This window comes from Stenella coeruleoalba (genome assembly GCF_951394435.1).
Source record: "Stenella coeruleoalba genome assembly, chromosome: 4".
In the NCBI taxonomy this organism is placed as follows: Eukaryota; Metazoa; Chordata; class Mammalia; order Artiodactyla; family Delphinidae; genus Stenella; species Stenella coeruleoalba.
The window spans coordinates 18,606,653-18,625,312 of NC_137149.1; the positions used below are offsets into that span (position 1 = coordinate 18,606,653).

Genomic DNA, 18,660 nt, shown 5'->3' on the forward strand with positions numbered 1-18,660 from the left:
GGATCAGGAGACCTGGGTTCTAAGATTTGGCCCTGCCATTAGCTAGCTATACAACTCTGGGCAAATCTATGAGGCTCTGGGAACCTAAGTTGCCCCATTTATGAAATTAAGGAGTTAGATTCGATGATCACAAATGAAATATCCCAATACTATAATTCTCCCTATACACTTATGCACATGTAAGATAAGATACCAGATATAACCTCGTTTAAACCACTTTGGTATTTTGGAAAGAAAAGAGTAAACTTTTAAGATTTTAAAATAGCACACTGTGTCGTAAGTGACTTTATCAAATAAAATTTCATTAAGGACTTTGACAGAGACTGAAAAACAGCCAGAGTAATATGATTGCTCCATTCTGAGCAGTTTTTCAGGGCTGATGGATCAACCAACTAAGAGTCTATTTATGTAATTACTCATTTATTAAAACATGGAAATTCACAGAGAACAAACCTAGGTCTAACTAATAATATTAAAAATTGGCTTGCAGTCTGAAAAAAAGAAAAGAAGGAGCTTCCCTGGCAGTTATGGCTAACCTGTCTTACTCCAAACCTAGACAGCGTGATGTTTTGGGGATGGTTTTTTTTTTCCCCTTATAAAACCTTCCAAGACAAATGATTTAACAGCTTTAGTTTGCAGAAATCAAACTTCCAGAGCAATCTGTATTGCAGCAATTGAAAAGGAAAGAATTGAATTGAGCTTTATTTTTAAAACAGGGCAATAGTCAAAACTATGTATACTGAATTTGCCTAAACTCCACTGTAAATGACTAAAAACTTTTATGATTCTCAGTTAATCATGATTGCATTCAGTGCCTCTCTAGTTTTGCTTATCTTAGTTTCAAAGAAATAATTGCTAGTGTTTTCTGGAATGTTTGTTAGTATTTTCCAAGGTAGTCAGGAAACAAAGGGAGACCCAAGACTTAATGACTAAACAAAAACTCCAAGAGACCTATCCACAGTGGCATTGTTTTAGCCATTCTTCATCCTGTAACATGGGCTTATAAAGATGTGAGTGGAGAGTTTTCAATCCTCCACCTCAAGTTTCCTTTGGGGGTCAGTTGCCTTTAGGGTCAATTGAAGGTCATACCCTTAAGCTGGGGGGACTTTTGAGTAATTAACCCTAGATAGGTTCCTAAATGGTTTATTTGATGTCTCTTGGAACCAACAGCCATATCTCAAGAGGATTAAAAACCCAAGTAAAGTGCAGCACCAGCTCTGCTATGGCTTCTAGCCTACTAAAAATTCATAACCAAACATTTGCTAACACTCTACCATTCTCCAGGTCACTTGTTCTTCTATTATAGTACACATTCGTGATCCTAACTGATGAGGTTTTCAGGCTAAACAAAGTTATTTTAATTCCATCGTTTTGCTATTTAATAGAAATAAAATCAGATAAATAATGATAATTGTGATGACAAAATACTTCTGCAAAAATTTTCTTATTTAATAATGGTATGCGTTATTATCTCCATTTTTCAAAAAATCTTCAGAGAGGTTGCAGTAACTTTTTCAACATTACACAACTGGTAATTGGCAGAGTCAGAATTTAAGCCTAGAGAGGAATCTTTTCACTAAACTAAAGCAGATGAAAACATAAATGGAATTAAAACTTGGATTTTTTTTGAGGGAGTCAGTAGTTTTATGGCAATGCCTATCATACTTTGCATAGGATACAAAAGACTTCACTTGAATGGGGTTTGTTTTTTAGGGAGGTAGTTTTTCGCTTTTTTTAATACATAGTACAGATGCCACTGTCTATTGTTTAGGTTGACAGTTCCATTCAGTTCAGTTGCCAACGATGATACTTAAACAGTACATATTTGGCCTAAAGAAAAAAAAAAGAGCTTAGAACAAAACTGTGTGAAGAAAAATTATTATGGAGAAAAGGGACATGATTAAGTGAAGGATATAAAGAGTAATTTTAGAAGTTATGGGAGCTTCTAATAAAGTTTGTGTATGCAGTTTCTCACCAGGTGCTGAAGGTTAGTTTCCTTCCTGGCTGGAAGCTCCCCAGAAAGGATTTATGGCAGCTTTGTCCTCAGAAAGCTTTACCTTTAATCAGATAAAGGGAATCTCAGAAAAGGCTTCTTTCTGCATCTTGCTGTATCTCGTATGTCTTCAGTTTAAGGTAATCTTTATACCATTCTGGTAGGTTGTGCATCCCTTCATTTGGGACTGCACATAGCTAATCAAATCTCTAATAAGAAATGCTGTTCAGCTGCTGATGTCTCTGAACTCAGAGGGCCTGGGACCCAGCATCAGCTGGCCGGTGTCTCTGGGGAGGGGACACAATGAAGCTCATGTTGGAAATGCTAGGAAACTGCAAAGTGGATTTGGCTGTTGCTATGGGAAGGAACTGCTGCTCCCAGAATGAAGCAGCATGCCGAGGCAATACATGAACCACAAGCACATGGGAAGCCCACAGGAAGCAGACAGGAGGAGCTGCTCCCTTCTTCCTCCTCCAGCCTCGCAGTCTGTTGGTGGAGCCTAACGGAGTCAGTTGGCAAGACCAAAACTGCTTAGCAGAGTCCCAGCTCCAGCATCACTAGGCAGAGCACAGAGGCTGAATTTGAAGCTGAGGGACAATCATAGTGTCAACTTCTTAGAAACCACACATTCTCACACCCCTGCCCCACCCCCAGGCCTGATGAATCAAACTCTGGGGATGCCGCTCAACAGTTTGTGTGTTAACAAGCCCTCCAGGTGTTTTAGGTGCACGGTCAAGTTTGAGAACCTCCAAACTAGAACACTGGGCATCCAGATTCTTCATTTGCTGATTTTCAGTCTTGCCAGTGATTGGTTCTTTAAGAGTGGGAAAGTACTGCTGCTCAGAACCTAATCATGATCCCCACTGTGCTTCTAGGCAGTTGGGATTGGCAGAAGCTAGAAACAAATTCAAATTATATAAGACTTTGGTTTCTTTGTGAATTAAATAGAAGTGATACTCTTACTTAGGGTTTTGATTTAAGTTATGAACAGAGATCTATCTAACAGAGCAATAAAATATAAAAACTGAGTATTAATGTATAGCTCAATGTAATAAAAAGTATAAAGTGAGACTAAATCATATTTAATTTCTGTAATTATTTTGGTGTTAGGTGGAATTTAAGCATAAATGATAGCTATTAGCTGTAAATAACTAATTAGCGTTATTTTCAGACATCTGAGCCATTTTTTCTCCTTTCTTTGCATGAGCAAATGCACACTCAGACTCAAAGCTGAAATACTTAAAACATGTCCTTTCTCCTTTCCTACCCATATAGTCCCTTCCTTTGTCCCTGCCCCATGATTTTGAGGAACAAAAGACCTAACAGTGGCTTGACCTTGTAAACCAGGTGCTAAAGAGCTGAGTTAATGGTAGGGACCTATTCATTCATTTGCCAAACATTACTGAGTTCCTGTACATAACTATGTTGTAGGCTCTGTTTTAAGCTCTAAGTAAACATTAGTGAACAAAACAAAGTTTCTCCATCTGGAGCTTATATTCAAATAGGTAAGATACAAATAATAAGTGAATGAATAAATAATATATAAAGTGATGGTGAATGTTATTAAGAAAAATACAGTAGTATAAGGAGAAAGAGAATGACTAGCCTTGCTATATTGTGCATTAATTTTCTGTATGGCCTAAACCTAGCACTCAGTAAATTTTTATTGAATGAATGAACAAACTTAAGACATCTCTGGTAGCATCTGTTGCATAACAGTGATAATATTGTAGTTAATTAGATTTATCTAAACACAGTGGCTCTGAATTCTGAAGAGTGAGAGTAGTAGCATTAAAGACCAGAACAGTGAAAAGAAAAGATAATGAGATCAGGCATCTGACCAAGTTTGAGTCAGGGAAGAATGATAAAGTCAAATAATATAAGAACCAAAAGGAAGAGGCTAGCAAGTCTGTACCCTTGTTCTAGGTTCTTGAGATTAGACAATTTCTATTTGAAAGAAATTAATAGTCTTTGGGGGGTTCTGTTTACACAAATTCCTAGTTAGGATTTCAGCAGCCACACCCAGGGAAGATCCTGAAGCGAATCATCTGCTTAGGAAAAAAGAAGATGTCTGTGGGGTTGGAAAAATAGTGAGAAAAAGGATCAGAAAATGAGTCATTCCTATTTACCCATTCTAGAAACGCTAAAATAAACTTGAGTTTATCTTCAGGATAGGTTTATATAAGAAACAGTGGTATTAAACTTGAAATTGCCTTAACAGAAAATATCTTACACTCTGTTAAGTATGAAGAATGCATTAAAAAAATAATACCCTTTGTTGATATCCAAAATGCTTACTATTGGGGCTAGCAGTTCCTAACACCGAGGAAGGAAAGAGGTTCCAGTGATTGATGGGACCACTGTACATCATTTACACACTTCTGTTTTACACTCACACCTACAAACACACGTGCACGCACACACCCACACACAAACATCAGATTTATAATTGGCAAACGTATAGGAAAAATTTATCATCACATTCACCATTCTACAATATGCTGGAATTACTCTGACTATGCTTTAAAATCACACATTTTGGGGCTTCCCTGGTGGCGCAGTGGTTGAGAGTCTGCCTGCCGATGCAGGGGACACGGGTTCGTGCCCTGGTCCGGGAAGATCCCACATGCCGCGGAGCGGCTGGGCCCGTAAGCCATGGCCGCTGAGCCTGCGCGTCTGGAGCCTGTGCTCCGCAACGGGAGAGGCCACAACAGTGAGAGGCCCGCGTACCGCAAAAAAAAATCACACATTTTTATAACTTAAAAGGATAACTGCCTTTCGTAGTATGTAAAAATCAGATCAGATATGCTTCAGGAACTAGATGACCTGACTCACTCAAAGCAGGGAGGGGTCATATATGTGAATGTTGGGTAGGACCCAACAAGCAAAGAGGCAAGAGAATGTCTGAGTAGAGTATTTCTTTTAGAAGAGAGTGGAAAGTACCTTTTTTAAGATTAGGGAGAAAAGGATCTTGGAATTTTACACTTGAAGCATAGAGATGTTTTGTCTTTTATTGGAAGGGAGAACAAAGATGAAAACAGAAACTATGGGTTACTGTTCATATTCAAAACCCAACCTTACCCCTTCCTCAGTAATTTTTCCCCTATGAAACAATATACTGGAAGTGTTAGAGTAACAGTAAATTACTAGTAGAGTAATAGCAAATCACTAGTGGAGTAACAGTAAATCACTAGCAGAGTAGTAGTAAATCACTAGCAGAGTAATAAATCTCATGCCAATCAAACGATTCTTGATAGGGAACTCACAGGCGAGAGGTAGATACAAAGACGTTTGATACCAAACTAGGTTTTAGTTCAAATTCACAAACCCTGGAGGAACATAAGACTAAGATACAGATTCTGGTTGGGTTTATGTAGAATGTTCCAATGAGATCTGAAGAGCAAAAGATACATGAAAAAGCAGCAAATAGTGGTAAAGAATTAGTATGAAAATAGCAAACCAACTTTTTAAATTTCTTAAAAGATGATTAGAATCAGATTGCCTGGATTTTAACTGTGAGTTTTGCCACACACTGTGTCACTCCAGGTAAATTATTTAACCTATTTGTCCTCAGTTTCATCACTTCTAAAATGGGAACAATAAGCAGTAAGGATTCACTATATAGCACAGGGAACTGTATTCGATATCTTATAATGACCTGTAATGGAGAATAATCTGAAAAACTTATATGTATAACTGAATCACTTTGCTGTACACTTGTACACTTTGCTGTACAATTGTACACTTTGCTGTAACACAATATTGTAAATCAACTATACTTCAATAAAAAAAGAAATGGAAAAAAATAAAAATGGGAACAGTAATAGTTTCTTGTGGGGTTACTATAAAGTTTAAATGTGTATAATTATTAAAGCATTTAGCATAGTATCTGGAACATAGTGGACATTCAATATACATTACCTAGTAATATTTATTATTACTTATTATATTGCTAAACCCAGCTAGTGGGAGTATTCTTTAACGTTAAAAAAAAAAGTGAGAAGACCTACTTGTCCCTCCACTGATCTATCATATCTACAGTATTAACCAGGTTTTTCAAACTTAGGCCTCTCAACCTACCACTTAGAACTAACTGTAAGCTCAAGCTTTTGGGGAGGAGGAAGCTGTTTTAAAATAAGCTCTTTAAACCTAATTGATGCCAGAAAATATCGCAAACTAATCACCAGCATAAAAATAATCTTTCCATACCTAAGGTTTATTAAATAATCAAAATCAAATGTGTGTGAGCTGTTTTCAATCCTTACAGCTAGCATTTTCCCCTTCTAATAAGTTCATATCTCCAAATTTAATCAACAGTTTCCAATTATTTATAATCAGGTCTAGGTAAAGATTTTTAAAAGTTGATTTTGTTTTGGAGGATTTGCCCTATTATATAACATCTTTTGTTAGAAACAATTTATGGTGGTGAAGTTTAATATACTAGCAGACAAAAGACTGCATAGTTTTTGTGGAAACATTGCTTCTGGAACAATTTCAAAATGGAACCCCAAAGACAGTACATTTAATGTTGAGATATTCTTAGAGATATATTTCTACATTTAAAAAGTAAAACATAATATGCTTTATAAATTAATCTCAAGTCTGAGCCAGACACAGAAGGGTGGTAAGCCTCAATTCTGTACCCACATAATCAAGTCTGTGGAAACTCTGGGAACCATGCCACTGGGCTCCAACCTAGCATAGTTGGGAAATGACACATTCTTTAAGAAGCTCTTGCGCAGGAAATGAGTGGGTCACAAAGCACACCAGTAAAGGTCCATAAACTTGTTTTATGAATGAAGAGTATAAGGTATACTGGCTCCAAGCTGCAGTACCTTTATGAGCATGTCATAATTTCTCATTCTTCAGCTTTTATCATGGTGATGGATTGATACAACAGAATCCTAACAGGAAAAAATAATCGTGTCAGCCATAAGAATATTGTCCCATGTCACTTCAGAATTATTTAAAATAAATTTTCCACATTTATCCCCATTCCTAGTCAGATCATCCCACCTGCCCCTCCCCATCAAAAAAAGAAATGTTATACAAAAAGCCACAAACTTAAACTAATCAATTTTATTCACACTTCCCATGAAAAGCAGTTACATTTGTACATAAAATCATTAACACAGAGAATAAGAGAAATCTTAAGATGAACATATCTGATTAGACACAATACAGAAAGTAAATGTGAAAATTAAAAGTAGCATACTTTAGTGATTAAATTTATACTGTATTTTCTACTTATTTATAGCAGCATCAGTAAGATTCCTCTATTTTTTAGTAAACTAGCAGCAAAATTTTTTTAACTACACAAATTCAGTAGATGTTTCCCCCCCACTGTTTCACTCATACAGAATTTATCACATTAACCAAACAAAACCACTTCTAGTTCCTGAAGAAAAAGGTGGGAAAAGGTTTCACAAGTCACCAGTTATCCCTAAAAAGAAGGGAGGCGTGAGGAAGGAAGCTGAAAAAAATTTGCGTGTAATTACCAAAAAATAAATTCTCAACCACCTTGACCAATTATGAGTAAATTTTGTGGCATCTGTGTGTGTTTGTGTATGTTAGTGAATAAAAGGTATGTTAACTTTATTTTCTGATTTTATACTGCAGTTGAAAAATATGTGGAAGTTTCCAGGAGGCCTGTCAGAGCCTGGAGAAGATATTGGTGTGTATATTACATATCTTTAATTGACTTGAAAATGTTGAGGAAATTCATATGTTTACTTTCTTGCTGTAGAGCTGAGAATAAGATTTTAACTTTTCTAATTGGTTTAGGCTAAGTCAGAAAATTTCAGTGAAGTTACTTCAGGGATGATATAAAATTAGCAGCAAAACTTCTAATATTACAACTTATTTCATTGTTATAAATAATACCATTAGGAGCATAACACCTGTTTTTCTGCTTAGGACTGCTTCTAGATTAATTTGCTTGAAAATGAGAGGCTTTGGATGTACATCAGTCAAGTTTAGCATTAAGGGTTATTTTGAATATAACTAAAATTGTTGGAATTAAACTATGATAAATTCTTGAGCATTCTATCACACAAAGATGAAGAGTAACTTTTAAATGAATTGTGAAATAAGAATTATTTATAAAGTCAATTATAGAACAGTGGTGACATAATTCTGTTTATGAAAATTTTATCTACTGTTTATTTTGGATAGTCAGAAAGCCAAAACATAGTAAAATGTCTCATGTGAGAAAGTCTGAAATGAGAGATAACTTCCTAAAACAATTTACTGAGCTCATTATGTCAGGATTTTACAGGAAGGAAAGAATAGAAACTGAGTTTTCCTACCTATTCCTTAAACCATTGGGTCAAGTGCAGTCCCTATCATAATAAATGAACTCATTTCATATCAGTATTATTTGTCTATGACTTTTTCCTCAATATGTATGTCCCCTAGTCTCTTTAGCCATCATTTATATGAAGGCAATGTCCTAAATTATTTTTAAGTATTTTAAATATATATATATATACTTGAAACGGTTTTTTTTAATGTTCCACAAATTAAAAATGCCCTATACATAGTATAGAATCAACTCCTAATATCCTATAAGTAAATTCACTACATTCAGATATATCCATAGCAAATTTTGTTTTTTTAGGAACTTACTGACCTTTTGCTTAGAGTTTGCTAGGCCTTCTGTTGAAATAAAAAGGATTTTGTAGTGGTGCAAGTGTTGAAAGAGAAGGGCATTTATTCTAGAGCTCCTGATTATCTCACACTATCCTTATGTGATATGACATCATGTGAACTAGTTAAGTTTATGTTTTACATCCTTATCCAGTTGATACCGGGCAAACAGCAGTCTACAGGAGAAGGTTTGTGTAGCTTCCTCTTCTGAGTCTTGCCTTCTCAAATGAATTGACTTTTCTCATTTGAGTTTTTATGGATAGTCTGAGTTTCAGATATATTTAAATGGAGAAACACATTTCCAAGCCAAATGTGTATAATTGTAGGTTTGAGTGTACTCCAGAACACTTCAAGTCCATATTATTAGGAATTCACTACTTTCTTTGTGTGTTTGTGGTTGTCACAACAACCCACCTATTCAGAGATCGTATATACACCTCACTATGTGGAAGTAAGAAAAAAGCAGCAATTGGCATTCACCACACTACCTAGGAGTAGTATAAATTGAAGCTTTGCCTCAGAACTGATAAAACCGTGAAAGCAGCTAGAAATGATAACTGACAGTAGAGATCTGGAAGACTATGTATATAGAGAGCATTTCTATTTTGTAACAGTAAAATAATAGATTATTCTTAATGATGAAGCCAGATCATCCAGGAATTATTTAAATTATTTTCTTTAAGCTCTGTTTTTAGGAAAGTATGTAATATACTTTAGGTATACTGCCATCACAAATGTGCAAGCATTCATATTGGCTCTTAAGCAGTAAACAGTAGTTAACTGAGAAGCACATTTGTTTGGAATCATTCATTCTTTGATACTACTAGGTAAATGAAGCACTATTGTCCGTAGTGCTTTAAAAAAAAAAAAGCAAAACATTAAGGGGGCGTATACAAAATAGAATGCAATCCTTAGGTTTTCATATAATATAATACCCTAAGAGTACAATACATGTACAAGGTTAAAAATGGAGAAGCTGCCTTCCTGAAAAAAAATCTCATTACCACTGACAGGAAGAGCATCCCTGCATAGCCAAAGGTCTTTAAAGCAGGGGGGTCTGATCAGAGTTCATCAGTGTACCAGAGTCAGAGGGAAACACCAGAAAAACCCATATTCTGCACAGTTTTTCCTTTTATTTCAATCTAATCCTATTAAATATTAGAAAATAGAAATAACAAATATAAATTCCATTTCATTATTGTCCTTTAACTAAACAAAACACTATGACGTTTTTAAACATATCTTTCAACCAGCAAAAATAAAAACAAAACCCTCTTGGTTTTTCCTATGTTCTTCAAACCTATAAAACAGTTATTTCAGTTTAGCTTACAGTACATTAAAATAATAAAGGTACACGAGAATAAAGCACTTTATCTAGATAGAAAAATCTTTAATTTCATGGTAAAATCTTTGGAGAAGAGATTTCAATCTTAAGATGGAACGGGTTCTTCTAGATACAAAAGCGCTTATTTGCCCATTCAGTTTTTAGTCTAGTCAATATCATGGATTCAAATTAAACGGATCACACTACCCAGACAGCGCCAATTTTGAATCAACTGCTGTGGTGACTGCTGAGCAGGGCAGATTTCGCTCACCAGCCCCGTCCTGTGCTTCCATAACACACCAACAGGCCAGACTCAGGAACTAAATGCCAAACTCTTGATTAGTGTTGCTAAAAGCTAAACAAGACCCCCATGGTCATCTTTCAAAGTGTTTAAAGAATAAAAATAAACATTTAAACAATTTTTAACTCAGATCAGCAAATGACATGTAAAATTTAAGACTACTGCCACAATCTTTAACAAATTTAATAACAAACATGTATACTACTAAAAATTATCTTTCTTATTAAGGCAAGTTTTCCTTTTCTTAACATATAAATTCTTCTTTTATGTTTTCAGTTTAAAAATATAATTTCTAACCATGTTTGACCTAAGGCAAATCTCAATTATAAGGGAAGTCCACATATATTCAAGTATGGCAGACAAACATCTTATATATTAAACACTTTTCCTGTGCATATTTCCAGAGCTGTTTATCAGAAAAAACATCGAGACATTTTTTTTCTTTCAACGACTTGCTCTTCCTTGCCTATTCCTCACTAGTAGGACTACTAAGAAGACAAATATAACTGACAATTTGGCAAACAAGAAAATGGAGGCATTAAAGGGTAGTTGAACAAAAATTTGTACCTGTGGCAATTGTGAAGCTTCCCAGCAAATAGGCAAGGAAGGCAGCTTTTTTAGGGGCTTCTCATAAAACACTTTGGGAGACAATGACAGAGCATCATAAAATTAGAGAAATCCCATGTAGGAGGTTCATCTGGATATTTAGAAAAAGCAGCCAAAAATAAGTTATTGGCAATAAAAATCCTGTCCCAGAAATTTGCATATTATTGAAAAATCAACCTTATAAAATGTGAAAACCCTAGCTGTATTATAAAATTCTGTAAATTGCAAGTTTTTTGAAAACTTCTGATGAAATGACTGCAGCATTTTGCTGTTGGAAGAATGAATCCAAGTTCTTTGAAATGCAGGGAACAAAGAAAATGCCAAAAAATTAACCATGGTGGGATTCCACTCACAGGATAACTACAAGAGCATAACAAAATGGTTATAAAGGAGTCTGCTCTATGATTTCAGAGGCTTGACAGTCCTAGGAGAGACCAGGGGAGAGTTGAATCATTTCATAGTTCAGTACATTCTGTAGCTGTCCAGACTTTTATAAAGAAGAGTGGATCACTTTTTCTCAATTCTGATGTTTATAAATTTAGGCAGTTTTGATGGGTAATCAGGAACAGGATAATAATGAAAAAATACGTAGGAATATTAACTGCAGCTTTGCAACCTATGCTTTCACCTCTGGGGAAATAAAGCAGGAAGAATTTTTTAAAATGTGACTTTCAAAATATATATATAAGTGGGTAAGCCTGCAAGTAGCAGCCAAAGAAATAGTATTTCAAAAGCTTCTTAGATATACATTGGTAAGAAAATACTTCGGTACTTCAGGATGTCCAGTAAGGCAAAGAGTTTACATTGAAAACTTTATTTTCTTAGGGTAAAGTTGTGCTTTTTGAGCATTTAGAAAATGCTTCTTGAAAATCTTTGATGATTAAATTCCTAAAAATGTGATCCTTACTGATTTGTACATTTTCTTCTATATAGGAGATACAGCAGTTCGAGAAGTTTTTGAAGAGACCGGTATAAAGTCAGAATTCAGGTCCCTCCTGAGTATTCGGCAACAGCACACCCATCCTGGAGCTTTTGGAAAGTCAGATATGTATATTATCTGCCGCCTAAAGCCATATTCATTCACCATAAATTTTTGCCAGCATGAATGCTTAAGGTGTGAGTGGATGGATCTCAGTGACCTAGTCAAGACTGAAAATACAACTCCGATCACCAGCAGAGTTGCTAGGCTGCTGCTGTATGGATACAGAGAAGGGTTTGACAAGATTGATCTGACCATGGAAGAACTTCCAGCAGTTTACACAGGCTTGTTCTATAAAATCTATCACAAGGAACTGCCAGACAGTTATAAAACTATGACAGGCATGGATTAAATTTATATTTACATGATTTTAAAATGTTTTAAGTAAATTGTACCTGTAGATTAATGTGTGCCGTATTATAAGAAGTAGTGGACATTTGGGTTAACTAAATATCTGACTTAAATTTTCTAATGTCTGTGATTTCCATGAAGAAAACTTGTTTGTACGTATGCACATTTTAAAAGCCTCTTTTCAAATGAAGCAAATGTATGAAAAAGATTGTAGCTGTAAGTAAGCTTCACTGGATAAAGGCAAATTCTATATAAAAAGTGGAAGTCTATGCATTTTCCAGGAATTTTTGTTGTTGTTGTTTTACTAAGGCAATGGTTAAATATTTTACTGTTAGATAAAAGGTTATCTGACCAGTTACGTAAACTGAGCAGATAGCTGTATACATTTTTCTTTTCCTTTCATCAACAAATTTCTAAAATATACCTCTTCTTTCATGAGGTATATGAAATGAGATCAGATGCTGCCATTAAGATCAGCTCTTAGCAGACATTGGAAGAAAAAGTATAGCTTTCTGCCCAGGTCCTGTTTTGGGTCCAAGTTTATACTGCCCAGTTCGCTTCAGTGCCACATACCAACTGGAGTATTTCCTTGACCGGTAAGTATTGTAGTTATTAGATTCCAATCGTTCAAAAAAGAAACACTCGTCTGTAACACATTTCTGAAAAACAAAGGAAAAATTAGTAGTTGTTGTCATACTTTTCAGGTTAAATATTTAATGAAAGTACACAGTGCTTTGGGTTCAACAGGACGATCAAACTAGTGAGACTCAACAGGCCAAAATCTGACACAATCTGAGTCTGCAGAAAGACACAGGACAGGAACACAGCGTATCAGCAGGACAGTTTCAAGCACATTTCTTCGGAGGAGCAGTCCAAGGACCATTCTCCAGCCCCACGATGGACAGGTCAGGTGCTAGGCAGCAGGAGCACACAGGTGGTGTAGGAACCACACTGGCTCAGACTTGAAACATCCCATGAACATAGATTTCAGTGGTGTCCAAAAGGGACATACATCCAGTAACAAGAAAGACCTAAAAGTGATTAATAGCTCCTGTAGTCGGCTTCTAGAGATAAGAATTTTACTGGATATTTACTTGGCTTTAATGTTTTGACTACTGTTAACTGAACTTTTAAAAACTGAAATGCAAACTTATCTAGTTTGCTCTTTTTTTTTTTGTAACTTACTAAGAAAGTAACTTAAGTGCAAATAAATCACAGGTAGCCTTACAAAGAAGCATACATTGCACGAGGACCCAGCTATACGATACCCAGGACTGTCTCATGAGTTTCAAAGAGATTCAAATGTAATAACAGTGGCACGGATACTCTGTAGCCAATACTTGCTACCTTTGGTGAAATTATTGTGCTTCCTTTGTTAACTGAAGTTAACCTGTTTTACTTTATCTTGTCACTTTTTAGTGCCACCAATAAAAATCTTCCTCTTTCTCTATTCCAGGTTTAAGGTCAGGAGTCGAAAAGTAAAGAGTGAAAGGAAAAGGCATGTAATCATAAAGATAACATGAAAGGTCAGCACTGAGCTTCATGGGCTAATTTCCCAGAAATAGACCTAAACCACATCAGTCAGTTATCCTCAGGACGTTGATATGCTCATTTTTTGGTGTTCAGTCAGCCTACAGGGTGCCCCACCTTGCTAGTTAGCACTCCCTATAATGCTTGGCCAACTGGGATACATACCATGCCAGTAATATTTGCCTTCTCAGCCAGTTGCTAGTATTTTAGAGAAAAGAAATAGTACCAGGGATTAAGTGGATAATATTGATACATTATGGAAACCACAGTTTGTTTTTTTTTTTTAAAAAAACAGAGGTTACTTGTACCTTTTTACACAGAGGGGAGAGAAGGAAATTGTGCCTCTGTGCTGAACACTCAGACATGTAAGTTTACTAAACAGCTAATGTGCACTTGAAAACAAACTGCACTTTTTTAATGGGTAGTAGAGCCAAAATTCAGTCTCAATAAAAGCATGCATCTAACATCCCATTTTAAGCAATTTTCAGTTCTCTCCATCCTAAGTTTACAAATCATCTTCATTGGTTGTGATGTCAATAATCCTGTTAAAAACTGATGCAGTGTAATTTTTTTAACCTTTATAAACATATTCACAGAGCTTTTTTCCTATACTCAATGTTTAACTGCTCACCATTTCAAACTTAAGAGAAAAGGAGATCTTCAGAGGACATCACAGAGGAAGTGGGTAAGTAGCTTCTAAAGGCTTACAACAAATTGTACCTTGCCTTCAAGCCTTATTTTATATAGGCCCAGGAGCTGGGAAATCCCTTAATTCATGGTTATTGACTGCTCTCGTGCATATCACTTTATTTAAATACCACAACAATCCTCTGACATAATGTATCACATATACTCATTAACAAATGAGGAATCTAAAACTCAAGGCTCATAGATCAGGAGACTAGGATTGACATATATACACTACTGTGTATAAAACAGATAACTAATGAGAACCGACTGTATAGCACAGGGAGCTCTACTCAGTGCTCTGTGGTGACCTAAATGGGAAGGAAATCCAGAAAAGAGGGGATATATGTATACGTATAGCTGATTCACTTTGCTGCACAGCAAAAACTAATGCAACATTGTAAAGCAACTATACTCCAAAAAAATAAATAGATAAATAAAATCGGGAGAATAAATAAACTCAAGGCTCTTAGTAACTTATTTCAGATTGTGGATACCCTTTGCCCATGTATCCATCTGACACCTTTTCATCAAATTACATTTTCCTTTATTTTCCTTTATTTTTTTTAATTTAAGAATAATTTTGGGATACAGAAAGCACACAGCTCAAATAATGCATTTATTCATTTAACGTAATTTTTTTCTTCTAGGCGCTGGGATACATCAGTGAACAAAACTGAACAAAGATCCCTGCCTTTGTGCTGGTCCGATTCTCACTGGGGGAGACACAAAATAAGCAGTAAGCATAACTGAATAAATTGTATGCTACAATACGATAAATCCTATGGGAAAAAGTAAAACTGAGAGGATAAGCGGGATGGGGGATGGTGTGGGTACAGATTAGGCTGCAGTTATTAAATAGCACGGCCACAGTAGGCTCCACTGAGAAAGTGATATTTGAGCAAAAACCCCTGAAGGAGCTGGAGTTAACCCTCCAGATACCAGAGAACAGCATCCCAAGCAGACAGGGAAAAGCCAGTGTAAAATCCCTACAACAGGATCATGCCTGAAGTGTGTGAAGGGCAGCAAGGCCAGTGGAAATGAAGCAGAGGGTTTGAAGGGGAAAGGAAATGAAGTCAGAGAGGTAATGAGATAGGAGATTTATAGGCTATTGTAAGTATTTTGGCTTCTATCCTGAGAAACTGAAAAGCCATTGTAGACTTCTGAGCATGATCTGACATTTTTCCAGGATTACTCTGGCTGTCAAGATTACTCTGGGCCAAAGGCAGATGCAGATACAGATATTCCATTAGAGGCTTGCTCAGTAACCTAGACAGAGAGGGAGACTCAGACCACGCTGGTAGCAGCAGAGATGGTAAGAGGCTGTCTGCTTCTGGATGTATTCTGAAAGTAGAGTCAACACAGTTTCCTGACACATCAGATGTGCAGTGTAAGATATAGAGGAATCAAGGGTGGCACTAAAGTTTATGTTCTAGATGATGGACTTGCTGAGATGGGGAAAGCTGTGAGGGGGAACAGATTTTATAGAGAAAGATTAGGAATTCAGTTTTGGACATGTTGAGTTTGAGATAAATATTAGATGTCCTAAAGGAGATAAAGAGTGTTTACTGAGCGCATACTCTGCAAGAGACAAATCACTTAACCTTCTTTCCCTCTTACTAATGCTAATAACCACAGAATTGGAACTTGAAAAGTACTAATTTATTTGGAATGCTGAGAAGTGTTTTAAGTTACAATAATTCCAATCCATATTCTCAATTCTAAAAGGTATGGAATCTAAAAAATGAATGTAGATGTACATGTATGAGAGTAATATAAATCTGTCATGCATCAGCGGTAGGCCACACCTCAAGACTTGCCTGAACATTATCCACATGAACTAGCTTAGCTTATGGTCCTATATAAGGGGCACAATAACCATTTGTTGATACTGGTAACAGTGATGCTAATGATTTTAAAGATGGTGCTGGAAATCTGACCCCTTGTAGGGGCATCTGAATAGGAAAGAATCAAACAGAGTTTGAAAAAGCATAATCAACATTTTAAATAGTTTGATTTGTATTTTGCCTATATATTTAATTTACTTTGAAATTTCAAAAAGAAAGTAAACTGATGTGAGATATTTATACATAATGAAAAACTGGCCCTAGGAAATGGTAGGAACCACGTTTCTCACTATTGGAGTGGGTAGTTACAGACAAGCCAGCAGGGAACGCTAAAATGGTTCATGTGATACTGTTGGATTAGGGTTGGATAACATCAGTATGTACTCATTTTTAAATATAGAAATATTTATGGTTAAATATAGATGGTTAAATGTAGAAATATTTATAATTATGTATATATATATATCCAGGTTGGTATATGCCTATATTCCTTGCTCGGTCAGATAAGAGGGCCTGGAAGCAGACACACCTCGGTAGCAACAAGCACGCCCAGATCTTGGTTTCTGATGCCACTTTCTAGTAGAAGGAACCAAGCCTCCTTAGAGAAATGGCTCATTCTGGGCTGGAGTAGGGAATATACAAGATGAGACTGGAGCACTCTTAGAGGACATGAAATAAGGAAGTGCTCAAAAAACCCCACATTGACTGGAGTATGTCAAAGAATACAGGAGCCAAATGAAAAAGCTCCCAAGAGCCAAAGCTGTGAACAACACAGCTGTGAACAACAAAATAATACAGTTTTGGATTATAACCCAAAGTACAAAATAAATATCCATGCATATATACTGATATACATGATTAACTAAATAAAAGAAGTTGTTTCTCATACAAAAGAATTCCAAATAATTTATGCAGATACTTCCTCCTCAAGGAGACGGAGCATAAACCTCCCCCGCCCCGACTCCCATCTCTTAAATGTAGACTGTGTATAGTGACTTTCTTCCAAATACAGTATGGAAAGGGGAAAACAGCAGTAACTTTACAGTGGAGACAAACACTACCTCAGCCAGCTGACCAAGGTTAATATTATTAGTTATAAGCATGTTCCCTGAAACGATACAATGAAAATAGTACTTTACCCCTGTGATCTACCTCCCAAACACTCATAACCCATGTCTAATCATGAGGAAAACATCAGGCAAACTCAAAGACCTTCTAACAAATACTTGACCAGTACTCCTCAAACTGTCAAAGTAATCAAAAAAAGGCAAGTCTAAGGAAATTTCATGATCTAAGGGAGACTACAGAAACATGATGACTAAATGTGGTATCCTGGAACAGAAAAAGGACATGAGGTAAAAATTAAGGAAATATGAATAAAGTATGAACTTCAGCTAATAATGATGTATCAATATTGGTTCATTAGTCATGACAGGTGTACCATACTAATGGAGAAGCTGGGTGTGGAGTATACAGAAACTCTCTGTACTGCATCTTCACAACTTTTCTGTAAACCTATTACTATTCTAAAATCAAAATTTATTTTTAAAAAAACCTGACCTTAGGGCTACAAGTATGACCACAAAAAAAGAATCTCAAGTAACTGAATTTAGTAACTCTAGTTACACTATGAGGGATAAAAGCATCTCATTCATTTCTGTGCTCTACAACATCCAAATACAGATCATTTATTTATATATACATATCCACTTTATTTCACCACACTATAAATGCCAGGTGGGTGGAGATTTTCTTCTGTTGTTTTTCTTCTATTCTATTGCTATATCAGTGCCTGGCACATAGTGAGCAATAAATATTTACTAAATTAATGAATAAATGAAACTTTATATAGGTTACAACAAAAATACCATTCAATGGCACTGCAAAATCTAAATAAGAACAAAGGAACTAAGACCAAGGAAAATCCAGCCTAAGTACTGCAATACAGAATATAGTCATTTTATGGACTGATTTAGTCCCTGAGGAGACTAAGCCAGTTGGCCCATTGACTATCCTAACAACATCTGCGAGGATCTTTATGAGCCAGGAAACCTGGGTTCCAGTCTTGCCTTGATCCCTGACTATCTTGTATCTTTGAGTGAGCCACTTAACCGCTCTGAACCTTACTTTTCTCATCTGTAAAAGAAGACTGGGTTAGATGATCTTTAAGATCCCTCCCAATCTTTAACAATTTTTAAGCCTTTAAAACAATCTTAAAGCCCTGGCATACTATAAGAAAAGAACTAGAGTAAATTGTCCTCCCCCTGCCGCCCCCCACCATCCCCTGTCCTTATGTATTGGCCTCAGAATTCTCATGCACTGCTAAATGTTAGATTGACCCTTATGCTCACTCCCCCATGCTCTGTTTTTTGGATTGTTTATTCTTTTACAGTA

The 18,660-nt window shown here is 36.0% G+C and overlaps 2 protein-coding genes across 4 annotated transcripts in view; one reads left to right on the top strand and one right to left on the bottom strand.

Moving 5' to 3' along the window:
* Nucleotides 1-12,203, top strand: part of NUDT6 (nudix hydrolase 6) — a gene marked incomplete at its 3' end in the record, with an annotated part of 42,585 nt that extends 30,382 nt beyond the window's left edge. For all 3 annotated transcript variants that reach the window (XM_079919196.1, XM_079919195.1, XM_079919197.1), the window contains 2 exons: nucleotides 7,613-7,667; nucleotides 11,806-12,203. In XM_079919196.1, the coding sequence (XP_079775322.1) occupies nucleotides 7,613-7,667; nucleotides 11,806-12,203 (453 nt within the window). The remainder of the gene's footprint in view (nucleotides 1-7,612; nucleotides 7,668-11,805) is intronic.
* A 470-nt stretch (nucleotides 12,204-12,673) lies between these two features.
* FGF2 (fibroblast growth factor 2) overlaps nucleotides 12,674-18,660 on the bottom strand; it is a 54,505-nt gene continuing 48,518 nt past the window's right edge. Inside the window, exon 3 of the mRNA XM_079919198.1 lies at nucleotides 12,674-12,861. Coding sequence (XP_079775324.1) covers nucleotides 12,676-12,861 — 186 coding nt within the window. The 3' untranslated portion in view covers nucleotides 12,674-12,675. The remainder of the gene's footprint in view (nucleotides 12,862-18,660) is intronic.